Source organism: Cydia amplana, chromosome 5 (assembly GCF_948474715.1).
Source record: "Cydia amplana chromosome 5, ilCydAmpl1.1, whole genome shotgun sequence".
In the NCBI taxonomy this organism is placed as follows: Eukaryota; Metazoa; Arthropoda; class Insecta; order Lepidoptera; family Tortricidae; genus Cydia; species Cydia amplana.
This window is the reverse complement of record NC_086073.1, coordinates 1478116-1501719: the sequence shown is the minus strand read 5'-3', so window position 1 is coordinate 1501719 and position 23604 is coordinate 1478116. Positions and strand designations below refer to the sequence as shown.

Below are 23604 nucleotides of genomic sequence, written 5' to 3'. Positions count from 1 at the left end.
ATATATCGGCTATTTTCTACAATTACACAAATAAATAGGAGTTTAGTTTTTTTTAGAAATATATGATGGTATATAATCTACAATTGTTATTGAAAAGTACCTGCCACACTTTAATTTGTTTCTTTCATGGAGAGTAGTGAGGTAATCACTGTTTCACAAGTGACAACTAAATTATGATGCAATGATGCAAACTGTACGGGATTTATATATCAGAATACAAGTTCGTTATCGTCAGTCCATATATAGTTAATCCTATATATTCAACATAGTGGCGCAATATGGCATTCAATTTAGTAACATGTGCATAAAATCCGATTTGTGCATAAATGAATTAACGAATGAAACTAACACGGATTAACGGCCTGATTCGAACTTTAAGATACGTCAAAAAAGTACTAAAGATACGATATGGATGGGATATCTCAGTGTCAAAAGTGAGGTTTTTGTTTGAAGAAACGTAGCAAATATTTAACTTAGGTATCTTAAAGTTCTAATCAGGCCGCGTAGCCAACATGCCAATCGCTTACGCTCCATAGCGATCGAAACGCAACTGTCACTGTCGCACTAATATGAAACAGTGATAGAGATAGAGACAAAGCGTTTCGTTGTCGAAGCGATAGCGATTGTAACCTTGGCTAGGCCGGAAGGACGTAATTCACACTAATTAGTTTTTAGAATGAGTATGAAGCTTAATATTGTAGGTAAATGCGCGAGTGCGATGCGAAGATATAAACATCATTAGCCCTTATGTGTAGAATCGGTAAAATAATGTATAAAATAGATTTAGATTCATTTATTTAACAACATATTAATTTTCAATTTACAGATAATGCGAAGTCAAACAAAGTAATGAATTCATTTCTAACTTCTAACCTAACTACGCTGTAACAAGTTCACACATATAAACTTTTAGGTATATAAACTTTTTACAAGGACAAATTAAGTAACACAAACAGTTGCGTGCAAATAAATACAGCACATTTAATATAAATAGTTTAAACTTGTTAATACTTATAAAAACGTAAATTGCATTTTATAATAACAGAATATGCATGAAATTTCATAAACATTCAAGGCATTACCTTCGACAATCCCAAGAATAGCATCCATTAGCGAAAAGCCAATGACTTCTAAGGACGTTGCTCTATTCGATTGGACCTATTTTTAACTAAACCGATAGTGCAAAGAAACTTGACGAAAGAGATGCATTTAAAATAAATAAGAACGTTTTTGTATAAATAGAAGCAAAAAAAGTTAATTAAGTACCTACAATGTTAAACAAAGAGTTATGAAAGATACAATATGTTCATAACCGAACACAAGTTATATTTATATTAAAACTCTTTAGGTTTTTTTACTGTACTCTTGTCTATGATAGGAAACAATGGAATAGAAAACAGTAGAAGAGATTGAGTTGTCATGATATAAAAATGTAAGTTTTGGTGGAGCTGAAATAAATTTATTTTAATACAAGTTGCAGTGAGTTGTTTTGAATGTGGAGACACGGTCAGGACCAGGGCCCCTTTAAATTGTCTCGCACATAAAATTGGTCCTTCGAGCTGTTTTAAGAAGATTGCATTTTGCAAATAAAGATGAAAAGTTTAAAATTAAGACCTACATCAACGATGATGAATTTTTAGTAGCTGTTCTTCTTCTCAAGAGAACGACTTCATTCTTAAACAAGACAAGAACGAGTATTTCTTCTGTTCAGAACGTCGTGATTTTCAACAGAGCCAGTTCGTGCGGCGACATCAGGCGGTTTCTGTGTTGGTGTATAGTTTCCGTCGCGGTGAGGCGACCTGCGGCGAACAGTCTTCGGACGAGCTGCTAGCACCTGCTAGTATCCGAACGTGACGGGTCAACGACCGCAGAACTGTCACCGGTCACCGGCGCCTTGTGTTGTTTGTTGTGTTGTGATGGACGTAAATCTTGTTTATTTAATATAGTTAATAGTTAGCATAACAATAGAAAGCTGGAAGATTGTCATACAAGTGTTCTGCATAAGTTCGCAAACTTATTTAGGTTCAAAATGGCTCAGCTAAAGGAATTAAAGGCCAATCGGGGATATGTAAAAGGGGCGATTAGTAGGTTAGAAACATTTTGTACCTCAAACGAATTCGCGACAGCAACACTTGAAGTGCTTGCTCAAAAAAAGGAAAGGGTGCTTAAAGCATTTAATGATTATGAAGCGTACAATAGAGCAATCCTTGCTATTGAGCCTGAGGATGGTGAGTCGTATGAATTGTACGAATCTAAATGCGATTTGTGTATCGCCACGTTAAATACGCGTCTACATCCTGCGGAACCACCTGCGGCACAGACTACTGCATCGACATCTTCCGGACTAGAAGCAGGTAAATTTAAAAAACTTCCGTGCATTAATATTAAAACTTTTGATGGCCAGAGTGTGATGGACTATCACCCATTTATAAATATGTTCAAAGCTGTCATTGATATGGATGCAAAATTGAGCTCCTGCGAAAAACTGTACTATTTACGGTCGTTTTTGGCAGGAGGAGCTTTAGATTTGATAAAGCATTTAATGCTTACAAATGGAAACTATGAGGTAGCCTTAAAACTCATTGACGATAGGTACAACAACATACCAAAAATTATAAATTTTCATGTCAACAGTATTATTGACATGCCAGTTTTGACAAAATGTACAGCTTCTGGGCTGCGTTCCATAGTGTCAACTGTAAATATGCATCTTGCAGCATTAAGAAACTTGAATGAAAAAGTTGAGTTCTGGGATACTATATTGGTCAATATATTGTCTAGGAAGATTGATTCCTACACTTATCGTGGATTTCATCTTGAGCGTGATATGAAAGAGGTTCCTAACTTGTGTGAATTGCTTACTTTCCTAGAAAAAAGAGCAATTGCGTTGGAAGCCACAATGACGGAAGAGCCGAAGAAGCCGGTGAAATCTGTTGTGAGTGCAGCAGCTGCCACTGGAGTCTCATGTAAGTATTGCCAAGATTCTCATAAAATATATGAATGCGCCAAGTTTAAGTTGCTCCCTTATAAGGAGCGATGTGAGTTTGTTGATGCAAACAATTTGTGTAAATTGTGTCTCAATGGTCATCGAGGTAGATGTTTAATGAGATTGAAATGTGCAACTTGTCATGAATTACACAACACTCTGTTGCATTCGCCAAACAAAGGTAAGGTAGCTAATGTTTCCTTGGCTGATGAACCCTCTCAGAATGTAAATAATAAAAGCAAATCAAATGATGGTTGTTTGCCTACCGACTCATCCATAAATGTGAGTTTGTCTGCTAGACCTCGGAATGCAAGTGTATTGCTTCCGTCTATAATTGTGAAGTTGAAGAAAAAGGATGGTACCTTTACTCATGCTAGAGCACTTCTAGACTCTTGCTCGCAGATACATTTTGCCACTGAAAAACTGATTGAGGAAGTAGGTATTTCTACATATGATACTGATGAGGTAGTGACTGGTGTGTGTGAAAGAGACAATAATATTGCGCAAAAGGCTGATTTAGTTATTTACTCTACCGTGGGTGATTTTAAAGTTGATGTGTCATGCTGTGTGACAAGGAAGATTACTTGTGCCCTTCCGCAGCAAACATTTGACACGTCTCAGTTTGATATTCCATCCTATGCCCAGTTGGCTGATGAGAAGTTCAATGAATCGAATGAGAATTCACTATTATTAGGTGCCGACGTCTTTTTCCAGGCGTTCCAGTATGTGTGCCGGCAGCTGACATCTGTGGGTCCATATTTGGTGAAGACGAGGTTCGGTCATATTGTAGGCGGGGCGCTGCCCTTCCCTGCTGGCAAGAAGTCTATAAGTAACTATTGTGTTACATCTAAAGGTAATCCTATTGATTTTAATGTAGCTAGGGATGATTTCCAGCCACCTTTCCCATGTGTTAAACAAAGTGAGGTTTGCTTGCTGTCAAACGATTGTCAACCTTCTGAAGACATTGTTGATATAATGTCCAAATTTTGGGATTGTGAAAAAGTACCTGACATCATTAGGGAAACCGGTACAGAGGTTGAGCAGGCGGAACAGATTTTTCAGGAGTCAGTTAAATTAGAAAATAACAAGTTCACTGTAGCCATGCCAGTGAAGGTTGAGTTGGATAAGTTAGACTTAGGTGATTCTTTTAGTAGCGCCTTGCAACGACTTTTCAATTTAGAAAAGCGGTTTTCACGCGATCTGGAGTTGGGTAAAAAGTATAAAAAATTCATACAGGATTACATTGACCAAGGTCATGCTAAATATTTTGACATGTCTAATTATGACTTAAGTGCAGGTAATGTCATGTTTCTGCCCCACCACCCTGTGATTAGTTCCAGTAAAACGACACCAGTTAGGGCTGTTTTTGACGCTGGTGCTGTCACAAAAAATGGTATATGTTTAAATGACATTTTGTTAAATGGTCCGGTGGTTCAAAAGGATCTCTTTGAAATTCTGATTTTGTTCAGAACTTTCAAGTATGTATTATTGTGTGATATAAAGGCTATGTATCGCCAAATTTTGATTGAGGATAAGTATCGTTGTTTGCAAAATATCTTGTGGCGCGATTCTCCTGACGAGTCAGTCAAATGTGTACAGTTGCAGACAGTTACATATGGTTTAAAGAATTCTGCGTTCTTAGCATGTAGGTGTTTGTTAGAATTAGCCCAAAGGTATGAAAGTCAATATCCCTTGGCTTCGTTCGTGTTGAAGCACACGTGTTATGTAGATGATATTCAGTGTGGTTCTAATGATTTGAATGAACTTGCGCAGATAAAAAAGGAGTTGATAGGGCTAATGAAGTTCGCTAGTCTGTCTCTACACAAATGGTGTTCTAATAACCAAGAAATTTTAAGCGACATACCGGTTGAATTGCATCAACTCGATAGTAGGAGCTTTGATAAAAATAATGAATATGTTAAAACTCTTGGATTGACATATGACATCATTACTGATACTCTCAACATGAAGTGTCCTGTTAAAGAGGTTCAAGAAAAGTACACGAAGCGTCAGATGCTTAGCTTCATAAGTAAATTTTTTGATCCTTTAGGATTATGTGGCCCTGTGTTAGTGCAGGCAAAGATATTAATGCAACAGGTTTGGTTTGAATCGTTGAAATGGGATGAGGTTTTACCTCAAGGTCTTAACAAAAAATGGGTTGACTTTGCCAATAGCTTAGTTCAAATGTCCAGCATCTCGGTCGCTAGGAATATCAATATTCAAGGAGCGCAATCCTTAGAATTAGTGGGATTTTCTGATGCTTCTAATGCTGCTCATGGATGTTGTTTGTACTTACGTGTCATTGATGGTGACAACAAGGTTTCGGTGAATCTTTTGTGCTCGAAGACGCGCATCAATCCTAAGGCTAAATCCTTGACCATCCCAAAATTGGAACTGAATGCTGCCCTATTACTTGCTATTCTAGTTCGGAAGGTGTACAATGCTCTGTCCTTAAAATACTCAGTGAGTGCTCACCTTTATAGTGACTCCATGATTTTACTAGCTTGGTTAAAAACATTACCAGTTAAGCTTAACGTGTATGTAGGTAACAGAGTTGATAAGATTAATAAGGTATCCTCCGACTTTGAATGGCATTATGTAAATACGCATGATAACGCCGCTGATATATTATCTCGTGGTGTAGAGCCCCAATTATTGGAAAAATGTGACATTTGGTGGCATGGGCCAAAGTTTTTGTCTGACCCTACTTACCATCATAAACCTGTAGAACATGACATTTTAAAATCTGATGTACCAGAGCCAAAAACTACAGCTGGAACCTGTCATACTTGTGTAGATGTAAGTTCTAGTTCGATTGATGGTTTGATACATAAATATTCAAATATAAACAAATTGACAAGGATTGTAGGTTATCTCCTTAGGTTTGTATTTAACTGCAAAAATGTAAATCTTAACAAACGTCAGGGATATTTATCTCCCCAAGAATTAGACTCTGCGTTGCGCATGATAATTAAATGTGAGCAAAGAAAGTTCTTTTGTAATGATATTGAAGACTTAAATAATAAGTTGCCATTAAAGTCTGGCTTAAACAGTTTGCATTCTTTTCTTGATTCTGAGGGATTGTTACGTGTAGGTGGTAGACTGCAAAATGCAGAATTGTCCTATGACCAAAAGCACCCGATTATATTGCCCAAAGGTTCTCATGTAACAAAAATTATAATTCATAATGAACACTTGAGGTTAAAACATGCTGGTGCCACTTTGTTACTGAGTACCCTAAATGAAAAATATTGGATTTTGAATGCCAACAGAGAACTAAAGTCCGTTTTGTATAAATGTATAAAATGTTTTCGACTTAAGGCAAAAAATGCTACTCAATTAATGGGTTCTCTACCACTTGATCGTGTAAATATGACTCGTCCATTTCAAATAGTGGGCACGGACTATGCCGGTCCTTTCTATGTAAAGCAGACTAGAATTAGGAAACCTGTGATCACAAAGGCTTATGTTGTGATTTTTGTATGCTTTGTTACAAAAGCCATTCACGTTGAATTGGCATCTGACATGACAACCGATACTTTTTTAGGGTGTCTAAAAAGATTTATATCTCGTAGAAACAAACCTACTAAAATATATTGTGACAATGCAGCCTATTATAAGGGCGCGGAAAATGTTCTTAAGGAATTGTATGACCTTCAAAATTCCGCTAATCACCAATCAGCTGTGGTTGACTTTTCTAGTTCTGAAAGAATATCCTTTCATTTTATTCCTTCTTATTCCCCAGTTTTTGGTGGTTTGTGGGAAGCTGGTATTAAAAGTGTTAAATATCACATGAAACGTGTAATTGGTAACGCGGTGTTTACCTATGAGCAAATGTACACGATTTTGGTTCAATTCGAAGCCATTTTGAATTCTAGGCCGTTGACCCCTATGTCTAGGGATCCTAGTGATATGACTTATTTAACTCCTGGACATTTTCTCACTGGTAGTTCACTGACTTCTTATCCAGAAACGGATATTACAGATGTAAATATAGGTAGATTAAGTTTTTGGAAACAATGTGTTCAATTGCAGCAACATTTTTGGCGGCAATGGCATAAGCAATACTTGGTTATGCTGCAGAGTAGGCCAAAGTGGAGAAATGAGTCTCCCAACTTAGAAATAGGCACTTTAGTTTTGTTGAGGGAAGATAATACCTCTCCGTTGTGTTGGCCAGTAGGTCGAATTGTTGATGTTAAACCTGGTAAAGATGGTAAGGTTCGAGCCTTGCATGTAAAAACAGCAAAAGGTTTCATTGTTAAAACTAGTGTTACCAAGGTGTGTCCCTTACCAATTGATTACAGTTAGGTAAACTGTTTTATTCATTTGTTTATAATTTAGCGATAATGCTGAAGTTAGTTAAGGTTTAATTTTTGTTGATTTTTAACATTGTAAGTGTTGTTTTTCGGCAAGGCCCCCAACATGTTCATAACCGAACACAAGTTATATTTATATTAAAACTCTTTAGGTTTTTTTACTGTACTCTTGTCTATGATAGGAAACAATGGAATAGAAAACAGTAGAAGAGATTGAGTTGTCATGATATAAAAATGTAAGTTTTGGTGGAGCTGAAATAAATTTATTTTAATACAAGTTGCAGTGAGTTGTTTTGAATGTGGAGACACGGTCAGGACCAGGGCCCCTTTAAATTGTCTCGCACACAATACAATACAAATATTCTTTACTGCTCACTTAATATCAAGAGAAAGGAACATGAAATAAAATATGAAACATAAATCGCTAAAGAGCAATCTCTTCCAGACAACCTTTGGGTAGTGGAGATAAGTAATATGAGATGAAGTAAAGGAAAAAATACAAAGCAAATATTGAAGAAGAAAGATGTTTAAGACGGACTTAAAATGTACAATAATAATGTCTTTTATTCTATTCATACCAAAATACATCTCAATTAAGTCACATTACAGATAATTTACAATTAAAAACAAAAAAATTTAAATGTACAATTATATTAAGCAATAGACTCGCAGGTACATACTACGAATGTACATATGTTTGTCTTCTAGTAGTCAAGTCGATCAAATACATAACTAAAAACACCAAGAAGCATTTAGACATAAATCCTAACCTCTTTTAAGCACCGTTGCTTCCACCATATTTCCTTTCAAAGTCCATTTAAAACCGTGCGTTAAACCTTTCCCATAAACGGTTAGCTTTATTAGTCCAACAGAGTTAGCGTATTTGCATAAAAGCGCTCCTTGCGCGACTCTGCCAACGCTAAGCCAGAAATATCACTTTATTTCACAATAAAATATTCATACACTAAAGCGGGTTTGTTTTGGGCGCTCGGAGCGCGCGCGCTTTATATGGTTTTCACACCACCTATTCGGAAAAAGAGCTTTTTCTTCCCTGCTAGGAGGGATCAAAGTGGCAATTTTCCTCCCTGCTAGGAGGGATCAAAGTAACACTTTTCTGTTCTAGCACACTATTTTTACATTTTTTTGCGCATTATGTTTTTAGCTTAAATAATCTGTTTAAGCATCAGATTGTGTCAACACTAAGATTTTTTTATTTTCCTCATAGTTGATGTGAAAAGCAGTATGTGTCACACGGTATCAAAATTATTTCGTCTTAGGCGTTAACACTTGAATCCCTCATTATGCTCAGGATTCTACTTTAGAATCCATCGCTTCATTCAGGATTCAATGTACGCCCTTGACGGAAATATATCATTTTGATCCCTTGTAACACAAACTACTATTTCTTCTCATATTGATACCACCTTGAGCCGAGTTATCAGGCATTTTATGAAATGCTCTATAAGACGACTTTTTATCACCTTTCGTCAGCATCAATCAGCTTGAGCCGCTAAGCTGACAACCATAAAGGTCATATCAAAATAAGGTGATAACCATATCAAACTGGTAAAACAGAATAGGGAAGTTTCCTCTACTTGAAATAAATTATTTCATACGAAATAAAGCACCAGATAATTATTAAAAAAACATAGCAGTTATTCTCAAACACAAATAACACAATGTCTAATGTCGGATAAAAAACATAAAAAGTAGTCGAGTTGTCTGCGACATCACAATACTCGTTTTCAAATAAATTCAATATTAGAAAATCGTTAGCCCGTCTAAAAAAATAAGCTGATTTAACTAGTAGGAAAGTAGTATATTGGGCTATGGGTTGTTTTAACTTGAGAATTATATAAAACCGAGGTAAATGGCAGCGGAATTAATATATGATTTATTTAATTGATGGCATTACCTAGTTCGACGTGAGCACTTATTTGCGGTAGAAGGAAGTACTCGTATTGACAGGTTGAGCTTCAATTAGTGCTGAGATTGCACGCGGTTCCGGGAATTATCCCGGATTGATTAGAAGCTTAGTCCGCTCGACCTTTTCCTTACACGCTCCAACCAAACTAAATTACGTTTGAGATTACGCCTTTAAAGTATTTTTGTGTGGCTCGTCGTTAAGAACGCTTTGATCTTGAAGCGGATAGATTTAGAAAGTTAATGGCTATCTCAACGCCTTTGCGGTGTGACTTACGGTGACAGGTTTTTTTCTATATATCCTTAAAAAATCCAGGATCCATGTCAGTAGAAAAAAAATGACTATGCTCAAAAACGTTAACATCCAAACCGAATACAATGAAACAGAAACTAATATTAGTATTCTTGTCAATGCTTCAACTCACAGTAACACCATCGCAGCAAACTAATTAAATGCATTGAATTCCCTAACATCTTCAAAGCATAATAGGTATGAATACACACATTTAACCTGAGTAATGCCTGCATTGAATCCGGATCTCAATGCTACAATGCGACTGTAAGTAACAATAATAATAGTTGACATACGTATTACGTAAGTCTGCCATTAGGCGATTGGCTGGCCTCTGCATGTCTTTAGAAATGTTTATTGTGATGCTCGACAATTTAAAGATTCCTGGATATACTCGCAATATTAAAAATATATACGAGCTTTGTTGGAACGAGGAAAATGCTGGTTATTTTTGATGTAACCTACATGCATTAAGGCTCGTATTTATAAAAGTTGCTCGCTGACAATTTTCATGACTGCATTTAGTTTCATGTTTTAGAATGTTTACGCCTATTTGTTTTAATGTCGTCGGTAGATATGCAGAGACATTTGGTGCACCAAAAATGAAAAAGTTATAGATACAAGTTTGAATTCTCGATCTGTGATGAAAAAAAATTAAATTCTATTGTAACCACTTTCGCTTTCGTAATTGTAATCCATGCTTAACAGACATATTCAAACTTTAAGAGACGTCAAATAAAAGATACCTATTCATTGCAAAACTGACATTTTCGTACGAAGAAACGTCAGTTTTGACACTTGTTTGACACTGACATACTTATCCGATCCATATCATTTCTATATCTTTGAATTGACATATCTTAAAGGACGAATATGGCTGTAAGTCTTTACGTTACCTATTATAAATAAAGCTTAGGCTTTCAGGGCTCTAGGATATAATTCTAGGACTCACCGTGATCCGCTTTAGCAGCCGCTTTCCCTTGTGCCACGTAATAACGGCAGGCGGCCTCGATCCTGCCGATTCGCAGGACACCTCGTACCGCCGCTCGGCCGTCAAAGAGCCTCCTTCGCCTATTTCTGTAGGCCTCCGTATTTCTACTGTTAGTGGCCTCACTGTAACAATACATAGGATTTAATTTTGATGACTCAGATATACTTGAATAGATAGGTACCTACGTATAACTAGAATTAAAAGATGAAACACTAAACACCTCTCCCCAATTTGAAATGATGTAATTTATGAATAGCCTCATAGCATCTACTAAGCCATAGATCATGTTGACTGTAATCTGTAATATTCCAAGTAGGTATTATTTTCTAAAACCACCTTGTCACAAAATTGATAAGTCGCAGTTGATAGGCTGATGATATACCAGGCCACCATGAACATGGTAACCCGAGCGCCCCGTATTGCGAGCCACGGGTCAGTTTTCAATTCGCAATTCGCACTCAGTGTCTACCAGCACAGCACGGTGTCAAACCTATTATAAATCTATCACTCAAGTTCTTTTTAGGGTTCCGTACCCAAAGGGTAAAAACGGGACCCTATTACTAAGACTCCGCTGTCCGTCCGTCCGTCCGTCTGTCACTAGGCTGTATCTCACGAACCGTGATAGCTAGACGGTTGAAATTTTCACAGATGATGTATTTCTGTTGCCGCTATAACAACAAATACAATAAATAACAAACACAAATAACAAATACAATAATACAACAAATAAAAACAGAATAAAATAAAGATTTAAGTGGGGCTCCCATACAACAAACGTGATTTTTGACCGAAGTTAAGCAACGTCGGGCGGGGTCAGTACTTGGATGGGTGACCGTTTTTTTGCTTGTTTTTATTTGCTTGTTTTGCTCTATTTTTTGTTGATGGTGCGGAACCCTCCGTGCGCGAGTCCGACTCGCACTTGGCCGGTTTTTTTTAGTTGGTACGCTTGATGGAAGATAGTATGACCAACTTACAGAACATATCCAGGACTAGGGACACTTCTCGTGGTGGTACTAGTTGTGAATTAGCAGCTTGACAAGTGAACACAGCGGCGTAGTCAGCGCGCCGTATCGCCGGCCACATAAGGCGGTTCTCGATCACGTCACCGGTGTTCTGTTCATATTCGGCGTCTACTAGAACGCCGTTGACCAGCCATCGGACTGTTGGTTCTGGTCGCCCTGTGGAATAAAAAATAAATAAATAGAATAATAATAAGGTAATGTGAAGACTTAATTGTCTACGAAAATCATTTAGAAATCCATCGCAAAGTTGGCGACGATTTACCAGTGACAATGCATACATATCCCATAGGAGCATCAAGCTAGATGTTGAACATGGCATGACAACCAAGCGTGGTCGAAATTTACAAATAATGTGTGTAATTACTAACATTAAAACCTCAACATTCTAACTAACATGAATACGAGTAAATAACAGGTACAACGTTAATCCTTAACAACTTATTTCCCTTCACCGGCAAACCAGCATACTCCTAAAATAAACGTTCACGATTAAAGTAGTAGAGTAGCGTGTCATTAACATGAACTCCTGATTAATATCAGACGAACATGCCCAGCTCACGTTACCGGCACCCGAGCTAAATACGACTATGATGAATGAACGAAATAGCTTAACTCGTAATCTACAAACGAGTGAAAAGATAACATAAACTGGCTTTCCCGATGCAAATGTCGGAGTGAAACGGGAATCCTAAAATGTATAAACCAGTGGCGCGGCACAATGCGTGCACTTGCTTGGCTACGCTTGGATGCTATCATGCTCGACGCTGCGTGGATTCCCGCTCTAGCCGACCATGATAGTTCGGACTGTTTTCATGAATTTTACAAAGAGTACGGTTTTATGAAATGATGAAGGATATTTTCGGAGCACATTTTGAATCATTTAGGTTATTTCTTCTCGGGATCAGGGGTATCATTGGATCTTTTATATCTAAGTCCATCTGTATATTTCGTACATATAATAATAAATATTAGTAACGAAATGAAATATCGTACGTTTTCACGAAATGATGTTTGGAGCGTTTCGGAAATCAATACACATAGGTTTTTGTTCCGGAAACATTACTTTATATGATTATTATAGGTTAGAACGTATTTTTATTGGTTTCCAAGTTATGATAAATGTAATATTTCATATTTCATATTTCTTTATTTCGTTTATGCACGGATACATTACACGTCAAAACATTGTAGGTACAGATAAGATTAAATTAACACTTATTCTTAATTACATTTTCCATTATTGATAACAGAATGAGCAAAGTTTACTTTAAAACGAATTATACAATGTCAGGTTAACTAGAATAAGAAATAGCCATAAATTTAAAAATTAAACTAAAGTAAATTCAATTTTAATTAAATGTCACAGAATTCTCGAATGTCAGGTAATATCAATCATATTTTAGTAGTACAATAACAGTGCTCATGATTCTACGTAGGAATAAGCTGAACCTTATCTGAATCCAGAATACATTTGTAATAAGCTTAGGTCTTGAAGGAAGTTGGGATTCTGATAAATTAATATTGTATTGATGTTTGTATCTGGGGCATACCTAGGTATCACAAGAATATCGCTTAGAAAATCTTACATTGTAGCTACTTCAATCAAATGCGTAAAACTATATGTCAATATGTTAGCCAAGTCATGAAATATCACCAGACTAAATAATATCATTACTCAGTATTTTAAGAAGTACCTAAGTAAATATACTTTATTGCACCACAAAAGACATTTTTAACAAATTCTAAAAAGGACTGATAATGTAAAAAAGCAGGTAGCAACAAGCGGTCTTATCGCTGTAAGTGATCTCTTCCAGGCAAGCTTAGAGTAGCAAACGAATGACATTTTGAGTATTCTAGACTGGCATTTCGCAGGCGACATTCTCGTGGAATTCCCTATTTGTTTATACTTGTGTTTTACTTAGAGTACCAATTTACCAAGTTTTATATAACTGTGTTGTATGTGAAACAATACGTCGTCGATATTCGCCGCCCGCAGGCTCCTTTCGGCTGGTCCTTTGTTTGCTTGTTTGTAAACCGCTATGTGCTTTTGTTAAGCCGGGATCGAACGATAAAGCGTCCTTAGTTCCGCTCTGAGCAAATTGAATTAGTTCTCACAGTCCTGGGGCACTGGTGCGGTTTCGGGGATCTAATTCTAAATGTCAATGGGTTTAATTTGGATTCGTGTTGACAGTAACAAGTGCCGGTTACCTGCGTGACGTAGCCATTTAATTATATCTCAATTTACTCAGAAACAACTTCAAAGCGAAGCAAGTTCGTTTACATAAACTTTGCTGCGTGTATTATTTCTTGGGTTGGTCAAACTATTCAGCAGCGTCGACTAGAGGTAAACTAGTTGAAAAACCACGAACACGCTAGAGGGCGTATTCATGAAACTTAATACTACCAATTCTATCTCACTGTATCGCGTTCAATCTCATGGGGTTGCGAGTTTAGTGAGGTACCGTTCGTATTCATTATGCAACATTACAGCCGCAAAGATCAAACATCCGGGCAACAACATCGATTTTCACATTTCCAGCAGTAATGCAGTCCGCAGTAATGTCGCGCTGTAATACCGGTACTGCTGCAGTCGACTGCAATACTGGCGAAAACGTAAAATGTCATATTAAATTTCTCGATAAAATAACGTTTTTGACGTTTGGTGCAGCAATACAGTAACTGCAGCAGTGATGCTGGCGCGGTCTGAATCCGAACGTCATAAACAAATTGCATGCAATCAATACGATTTTAATGTAATTTTGATACGTTAATTTACATTCGAGCTCGACGCGATTCGCGGACCTAATCAATGGCGCAGCAGAGTTCGTGAATCGGGTCAGGCTTATTGTATTATGATAAAACCGACCAAGTGCGCGTCGGGCCACGCATAATGAAGGTACAGTACTCTCGGGGCACACCCGGAGTGTGATTTTGTTTGTGAGTGCAATTGGACGACTGATGATTGAGTGTAAGAGAGTATAGAGCGAGAGATGCCTGTATTATATAATGTTGTTATGTAAATACTTGTGTACCCTATGTATAAGTATTAATGTCTCCCAATTTGTACCGCTGTGGCTTTAGCTGTTAAGGTACAGTTGTCAACTTAAATAATAAACATATAAACAATATTGTAATTTACCACCAAGAAAACCCGCTAAATATTCGAAATACTTTTTAATCAAAAACAAATGTACAATAAATCAAAATATATGAAATAAACGCAATGTCTCTAAGCCGAAGTCTAAATCAAGAAAGAGGCGGTCGCCGGTGTCGCAGCGCTTTTTATGCTGGTGGAGGGGCGCCACCACCACCTGGCCGGCCAGGTGGTGGTGGCGCCCCTCCACCAGCATAAAAAGCGCTGCGACCGCGCAGCAAGTAGAATCTCAGGGTTGCCAACACGGCCGTTCTGCAACGTGTCAGCCCCTGACACCACCAAGGTCCATCCAGGGTCCTGTTGTCCTGTAATATGCGAAATTACATGTAATTAAAATGTGTTATTTCGATAATGTTTTTTTTTTCCCCAGTAATTATTTCAGCTGGTTTGCGCGACATGAGCTTTAAACAATAGACTAACCTTTTATCAAGTGTTGCACACTTAGTACCAGGCAATTAATATATGCCTATTAAACAGGTCCTGAATAATAATCACTCGCACTTATTGACTCCAAGAGACCGAGTTAGATTATAATCGAACCTATTTATTCTCATTATAAAGTCACTTGCACTTAAAGAGCGAAAAGCTTCACTTAAGCGTTCCAAGTTCACTTCATAACAAGATTAACAAGTCTTCTTTTTATATGGTACAGCACATGACAAAAATTAGTTGTTTAGAGCCAAAATCGCCTATAAAACATGTATTTGACAATACCTTTAATGTAACATTAATATTAAATAAATCTATATATTTATTATTATTTGTTTTTTTTTTCTATTCTTATTATCTTGCCAACACGAAATAACAATAAAAATTAAGACTTACATTTAATCTGAAGGCCAATCTCCTATTCGAATCCACGGCTTCATGTTTTCCGCCGCGGCTGTGCCCGAATAGCACTTAGTACTTCGTTCAGAGCCTCGCACATCCGTCACCTCGTATCTGTCATTTCCTAGGACGCTCTTGACTTGAAATGGTCCCTTATAAGTTGGCATTAGCTTCCTACTTTGACCATCGTTATTTTTGCTTTGATTTTTCAGCAAAATAAGGTCACCCACCAAATACTTGCACGCTTGAATTCGTGATTCATCAAATCGCTTTTTCTGATATAATGCATCGGCTTTAATATTTTCATCGACCTTTTTACGCAAGTCAGAAATATCAGTTAATACCCCGTTATCAAGCTCGGAAGTCAATAAATTATCGCTAGCTGTTCTTACACGATATCCAAAGAACACTTCGCTTGGTACTGCTTTGGTGGTTTTATGTATAGTACTGTTGAGTCCCTGCTGTAATACTTTAACATATTGGTCCCAACAATCGTCATCCGTGTTAGCGCCTAACGTCCTCATAGCGTCTAAAATAGTTTTATTAAAGCGCTCCACCTGACCGTTACCACGTGGCATACCCGTAGCCACTGTATGCAGCCGAATGTTATTACTATGGCAATATTGTGTAAACTCACTAGACGTAAACCCTGTCCCCGCATCCGTGATCAAGCGCCTTGGATATCCAAACGTCTTAGACATGAGTTCTAATTCTTTAATGACGTGAGCAGAGTTTGTTGTTTTCACGGCATAAATGAATACAAACTTGGTGAACGCGTCAACCATCACTAATAAATACTTATTTTTCTGTTTTGTCTCGACAAATGGACCTAAGTGATCCATATGTAATGTATGATATGGTTGAGCATGCTTAGGTAAAGGAAATAGTTCACCTTCCTTTGGCCCGCCTTTGTTTTTGAAATACAAACAATTTATACAGTTTTTGATGTATTTCTTAACTGTATATCTCACTCGTGGGAACCAATAAAAATGGTTGATGCGTTCGACAGTCTTGTCAACCGAAAAATGGCCCAGGTCGTCATGGGTGCTTCTTAGGATTTGCCAAATACATTTTTTTGGCACCACCCATTTTCGACCTCGGGGCGTTCTTCGGTAGACTTTATTACCTAAAAGCTCATAATTATTAAAAATGTCCCTATTGTCTTCGGCTTGTCCTGACTCGAGTATTTCTTTGATTTTTACTAACTCGGGGTCTTGTAATTGAACAGACAGCATCCAATCAGCTTCTGTTATCGAAAGAACGACCTCACCCTCAGATCTTTCACCGGATGGCACGGGATTTCGACTCAACGCATCCACGTGTTGCATACGTGCACCTTCTCGATGTTGTATCTCAAATGAGTATTCCTGCGTTGATAAAACCCATCGTGCAATCCGAGGAATGATTTCCTTTTTAGTGAGTGCATACCGAACCGCGTTACAATCTGTCACAATTTTGAATGGGGATCCTAGCAGATATAACCTAAATTTTTGTAGCGAAGCAACAATTGCAAGCAACTCTAACTCGAACGAGTGGTAACGTTTTTCGTCTTGTGTGGTCTGTCTACTGTAATAATGGACGGGTTTTTCGCCTTCTTCCGTTATTTGCATAAGGATTCCGGCGATGCCCTCCCTACTCGCATCAGTATACAGTACGCGATCTTTTGACGGATCGAAGATTGTCAGTACGTTATTGGAAACTAACTTCTCCTTTAACATCTGAAATGCGCGCTCGTGTGTCTCTTCCCACGCCCAAGTACTATCTTTTTTAAGCAACTTCGTTAGGGGTGATGAAATCATGGCACAATTTTTTATAAATTTGCGAAAGTAACTGATTAACCCCAAAAACTGACGTAGTTGATGCACAGTCCTGGGCGTTGGAAAACACTTCACTGCTTCTAACTTGCTATCATTTGGCATCACCTTATCGGGTTTGATTTTATACCCCAAAAATTCTATTTCTGATTTGAAGAAATGGCATTTCTTTAAATTTAGCGTTAAACCATTGTCACGAAATATCTTAAGTACCTGTTCTAACAATTTTAGGTTTTCGTCTATCGTTCGGGTTACCAAATAAACGTCATCGAGGTAAACGATCACGTTGCCAAAGCGCAGACTACCCAGCACCTTATTCATCATCTGCTGGAAGCAGGACGGTGCATTTACTAATCCGAACGGTAAACGTAAAAAATTGTAGTGCCCATCCTCGGTAATAAACGCGCTTTTAGGTACTGAATCGGCACTTAGAGGTATCTGATAATAGCCACTCTTCAGATCAAGACTTGTGAAACACTTGTTACCCTGAAGCCTATCTACCAGATCCTCGATGCGTGGCATAGGGTACTTATCAGTTACTGTAACTTTATTCAATGCGCGGTAATCCACGCATAGCCTTTTCTCCCCGTTTTTCTTATTAACGAGAAGTGCAGGCGAAGCGTAAGGGGAATCACTATTGCAAATGATCTCATTATCTAGTAGTTCCTCAACCATATCCCGAATGATTTGCCTATCCGAGGGAGAGGACCTAAAAGGTCTACTTTGTACAGGACGCGGATCTGTTACGGTTATTGTCATTTCATGATTCTTTACCTTGCCTAATTCACTTAAATTCCTAGCCACACAATCACTGTACTTACTAAATAGACCAAGTAACTCAGCATGATTCGAGTCGGCGTCAATTTCAGTCTCATTAATTATCTTACAAAACTCATCATATTGTTTTGCTTAGTTAAATTGTAATACGTTGCCAATCCGCGAATACATTAAGTCAGGGCGCTCCGTCACATTCCGTCCTATTAAGATATCGCATCCTTCTAATTCATCGATTATGTAGAAATCAACATTTTCCAGATGCACTGAATCGAGTTTTAAGCTTGCATTTAACATATATCTAACCGGTTCTGAGATACCCTTTTGAAACCCATGTAAGAGGACAGGCGATGCGAGATGGTCGTATTTTAAACTGTGTTTTTGGGCAAGCGATTCGGTAATAAGAGAACAACTAGCCCCTGGATCTATAAATGCGTCATGGATAACCACGTTGTCTAAAACAACTTGTTTGACAAACTTATCCCGGGCATTTGTAGATGACACGAATTTAACCTCTTGTTTATCTATCTTTGATTCACTTTTTAAACCCTTTTTGTGGAAACAAGCAGATTCAAGGTGGCCCCTTTTACTGCAAAAATCGCATTTCACATCGCACTGACTTCTCTTATGATTACCTCCGCAAGTAAAACATTTAATCACCCGTCGCGTTTGTGAATGTGATCCGCTTTCATCAACACTACCGGAATGTGACGACGCAACCTGACCCACGGTTCCGCTCGAAGGTACCTTGGTAGAAATATTAGACACTGTTGACTGAGATTGACTCGACCTTGACGGTATGTTAGAGTTTGATTTTTTTATCTTATATGTACGACTATGCAAGAAGCTAGCTAATTGATCGCATGAGTTGAAGCTGTTTGTTTCGATATTTCCGTCTCCTATATTTCCTAGTATAATCGATATAATATCTTGATCCGAAAAATTCAAACGCGAACGGTCGATTCTACACTTTTGATCAAAATAAAACTCATACAACGATTGATTTTCGCGCGGTTTTTGTTCTACCACCTCTTTTAACAACTCAAACATATTTCTCTGAATCCTAAAGCTCGCGGATAGCTTGCTATGCCAATCAACCCATCTCCACGACGGCCATTGTTTATCAGTACGCAACAGGGAATCATACCACACCTTGGCAGAGCCTTTGAGTTTATTTAATGCTTGATAGCGGGTTATTTCATCTGACCAATCGAAAGTCTTCGCATACGATTTAATAATACTAAGCCATGCATCAATATCGTCTTTAAGCGGGTCGAATTCGGGTATGATATTATTTAAGGTATTTGAATTTGTGTGACTCACGGTTTCGCATCCAATTCTTGCCTTTTTTGTCGAACGATCCCTCGCCTTGCTTGTCGAGCGCGATGCCTTCTTGCGTCTGGGAGGCGGAGGTGACGGAGTTCTGGTACTTTCGCTGTCGTAAGATGAGCTGCTGGAACTGCTGGTAGCACGAGCATGTCTACGCTTACGGCTTCTTCGAGACCTACCCATACCGCGTGAATAATTTCCACTTCTGATATAAACAATATTGTAATTTACCACCAAGAAAACCCGCTAAATATTCGAAATACTTTTTAATCAGAAACAAATGTACAATAAATCAAAATATATGAAATAAACGCAATGTCTCTAAGCCGAAGTCTAAATCAAGAAAGAGGCGGTCGCCGGAGTCGCAGCGCTTTTTATGCTGGTGGAGGGGCGCCACCACCACCTGGCCGGCCGCGCAGCAGGTTTCTACCTGCACCTGTTTCTCAGGGTTGCCAACAAACAATATACGATATGAAAAATCCATACAAGAAAACCTTCCTAACTACACCTTAGCATTTTAATGAAAAAATACGTTTTTTTAGAAAGATCTCAAATGGCTCAACCGATCATATTCTAAACAATTTTTGTGGAAATTATTTATTAAAATTAAACTGTTTTTTGTTTTTCGCTTCTAACATTTTTTTTACTTCTAAACTTAGTAGCGGCTCACACAATACACATACGTTCCAAAACCTACTTAAAATGTTGCTTACACATAGTTTTCGAGTAAAACGGCTCTGACATTCGGATAGACGGACATGACTAAACTATAAGGGTTCCCTTTATGCAATGTTGGCTATGGAATCCTAAAAATGGAAACATTTACATTTGAGTGAACTTTACCAATTCTATATTTGAAAATACAAAACCGCAGGACGGTTTAGTTGTCGCTGCACATTGGCTTCTGTAATTATAATTGACATGATAGCTTTGAAATCAAATGAAAATATAAACACTACATTTACGTAGGTATTCCCTGGGCCTTACTGAAAATCAGCGTCGCGGAGTGTGCCATGTGTCTTATACCGTGACACCTAGCTGAGTGAGGACCATTAGCGCAACCTCTCATTTTGTGTTCTCTTTGTTAGTTTTTAAGGTTATGATGTGCTAATAAATGCTTTTCTTCTTTCTTCTTCTTATTTAGGTATGCTCCGGACATTTTAGGGGTCCTTTTTCTAAGTAAGTTACAATTTGTAACCGAGGCGAGTTGTAAAATATCTTGCATACCCCATACTTTTAGACATGACACGAGGCTTAATTTAGCGTAGCCAGAATACATGCCCAGAAAGAAATACCACAAATTTAGTAATGTCAGATTAGCCAAGTAGCAAGGCGCCAATGATTGTCAGATATCGAAAAGTCTTCAAGGAGCGTTCTCAATTGTTCGCGAAATGAAAACTGCGAGTCACCGTTTGGTGTATTTTCTTGCCCCTTAACATAATACCTTCTAGAGACAGCATTATGAACCATATTTTTTTAAGCAAAGCCACTCAATACACATAAAGGTACCGTTTGGATTCGGACTACACAAACGTTACTGCTGTATTACGACCGGCATACCTACTGCCGATTTGATCGCTGACGCACTCGTGAAAAATCAGGCATTTTTATATATGCGACAACAAAGCAATCGGCATTTTTTTTACACCATTTTGTATTAGCTACCAGAGCATGTTTTAAAAACATTGTATTGTTATTGATATTTCTTTAATTTATGGTTAGACCTGGTAAGAAGAAGTACCTAGGGCGACACATACTGGAACCCGAATGAAGGTACAGAGCATTACGGCCCAAAGAATCTGGAATTTCCTGGATTCAACGGGCATTAGTAGTGAACTTTAAAGGGCTGTCACAATAGATCATAGCTTGGTCGAAGCGACACTCAAAGGCCCACAAAACCCCAATAATAATAATAGACCTGGTAAAAATGTAACGTAGCGCTTTCACAATAAATGGAAGTGCAAAAGCAGCGAGCGCAAGTCTTTCATTAAGTTCCATCTTATTAGGAGGGATCGGCACTTCGCCTCGCCCATCACTTCGCCTTGCCTGGCGCTCAGTAAATAACCTTCCTCTTTATCTAGAATTTTGGCGTTTGAAAAACAACAAGACGCTTCAGAGAAAATGAAGTATTCACTCGAAACAACCCCTGATTGAGTCTCAAAGGCCGATTCTGTTCTTACAATTTATTAATGTTTTCTTATTTTGATACGACGTCAAGTCGTGTCATCGGTATTTTCATTCAGTATTCCTCAAAATCAAAATGTTTATTCTGTAAATAGGCTGAACGTCTTGCATTTGGTTAGCTTGCGTACGCTGAATCAATTTCTTATCAAAACAGCATGTAAATAAACTCTCAAATTGGATTCGGGGTACAATCGAGGCCATTTCTGAAATTCGTGTCAAGGAGAATTCTTTAAATCAATTATCCAATTTCACTTAACTGGAGAAAACTTGAACCGGTCGAGTATCACATCAAAGTTAACCTAAATTAATAAACGGAACGGCCATCAACTTATCAAAGTACCATAACTAATTAATTATTACTAAACGTTCTGAGTTTGCAAATTTGTATTTCAACTTTATACTACCATAATCAGAAATATCAGAACTCTGTTACTAAGCTTTAAGAGAAAAGTGCTCCTTAGTAACGTAGTCCCAATATCCCTTTCTAGGTATTAACATAAAATTAAATGTTTTTTCATCATATGCTACAGTTACTCTTAGATTGCTATTTTCGATTGTATAGATTTTCTATTATAAGATTTATTAGGCTCTATCAAATTTGTTCGCATTTTGCTTTTCCCAACCAAATCATGAAAAAATTTAAATAAAGTCAAACGAAGATAATGATTAACATAAAAATTCAGTAAAAATATTTTCCAAAGAGAAAAATGGAGACTACAATAAAAATATAGTATAGAGACGTGGCCGTCCACTTTCTTATTAATGGTTTCGTTTAGCGAAATGTTAATTCGTCTGAAGACTGTACAATCCATTTGGGAGGCAAAAAGCGGCTTAGAGTAGATTCGTTCTAAATCTGTGACAAAAAGACGTCGGATCTTTGACGAGCTGTCCGTGCAGTTAATTTTAAAGTGAGAAGGGCCGACGCAACAGGCGACTGAGCCCTGCCGTTAGGCAGAGATGGGAAAAAAGGAAACTGATTATGAATTTTCACGATTTTTTTTCACATTATTTTTTTCAAAAAATAATCTTCATCGTTTCGATGACGGCCATTGTCCCCGTAGTCTTGGAGAAGACCAGCGATTAAGTCTCGTTTTAAGTTAAGTAGTTTTTTGTTACTTAGCCGGTTTCATATCTTGCCTATTAGGTACTGCCTGGTCTGCTCTTAGATATTTATGCACCTTTACTCTGCGGATAAAGCCTAAAGGTTGTCTGGAAGAGATCGCTTCTAAACGATAAGGCCACCTGTTATTTACCTCTATCTTCATGTATTATTTGTGTTTACATGTAAAAAATATGTGGTTGTGCAATAAAGAGGATTTGTATTGTATTGTATAATATATAAAAGCCAAAAAGACGTAGACCAGATGTAAGTCATATTAAATCTTTGTTCAAATTCGTATTTTAAAATTTTCATTAGATTGGTTCCATTATAAAACACCGCAATACAATTATTCCCTAAAAATTATTCGAATAGCCCATCTTCTTCATTGGGGCATCTCCGATCACACGGACTCTTTTTCCGCCTGGGACTGCGAATACGCTTCAATCAATTTCCCGATTATGCAAATACGGTGCCCCCGTCGATCGGAATTACGTCTGAGTTATACACTTAATCCAATGAAAGTCACTTTGATTGGAATCTGGCGATTTTGAAATTGTCGAGGTGTTCGGGCCCGATACCTGTCGTTGTTAATTTGGGAAAATGTTAACGTTTTTGAGATATTTTTAATTGGAAATGAATTTAATGGCAATTATGGAGATATCTTTAGATTTAGCGTGTTTTGTTACGGATATAAAAGTGAAAATAGCGCTCAATGTGAAAATAATGTAAACTTATGTGAACTAGAAATATTATATGTATACTCAACTGTAATAATAAATAAATCATGTGGCACATAATAGCCAGTAGTTATCATTCATAAACAACAAACATGGAGCGCGGGTACCTATATAGATCGACGGTCAGGAGAAGGTCGCAAGAAGAGCAACCC

The 23604-nt window shown here is 37.7% G+C and overlaps 2 protein-coding genes across 4 annotated transcripts in view; one reads left to right on the top strand and one right to left on the bottom strand.

Annotated features, from left to right (window-relative positions):
* Nucleotides 1-23604, bottom strand: part of LOC134647777 (nephrin) — a 514499-nt gene that overhangs the window by 189141 nt on the left and 301754 nt on the right. For both annotated transcript variants that reach the window (XM_063502080.1, XM_063502081.1), the window contains exons 5-6: nucleotides 11483-11686; nucleotides 10470-10630 (exon numbers count right to left, since the gene is read on the bottom strand). In XM_063502080.1, coding sequence (XP_063358150.1) covers nucleotides 10470-10630; nucleotides 11483-11686 — 365 coding nt within the window. The remainder of the gene's footprint in view (nucleotides 1-10469; nucleotides 10631-11482; nucleotides 11687-23604) is intronic.
* On the top strand, nucleotides 1912-3903 carry LOC134647802 (uncharacterized). Of its 2 annotated transcripts, XM_063502129.1 has the most exons (3): nucleotides 1912-2354; nucleotides 2871-2966; nucleotides 3701-3903. In XM_063502129.1, the coding sequence occupies exons 1-3, from the start codon at nucleotides 2030-2032 to the stop codon at nucleotides 3817-3819; spliced, it is 540 nt and encodes a 179-aa protein (XP_063358199.1). In that variant the 5' UTR covers nucleotides 1912-2029; the 3' UTR covers nucleotides 3820-3903. The 2 variants fall into 2 exon arrangements, with proteins under 2 accessions (XP_063358199.1, XP_063358198.1); XM_063502128.1 differs by lacking the exon at nucleotides 1912-2354 and having other exon boundaries at nucleotides 2361-2966; nucleotides 3701-3900.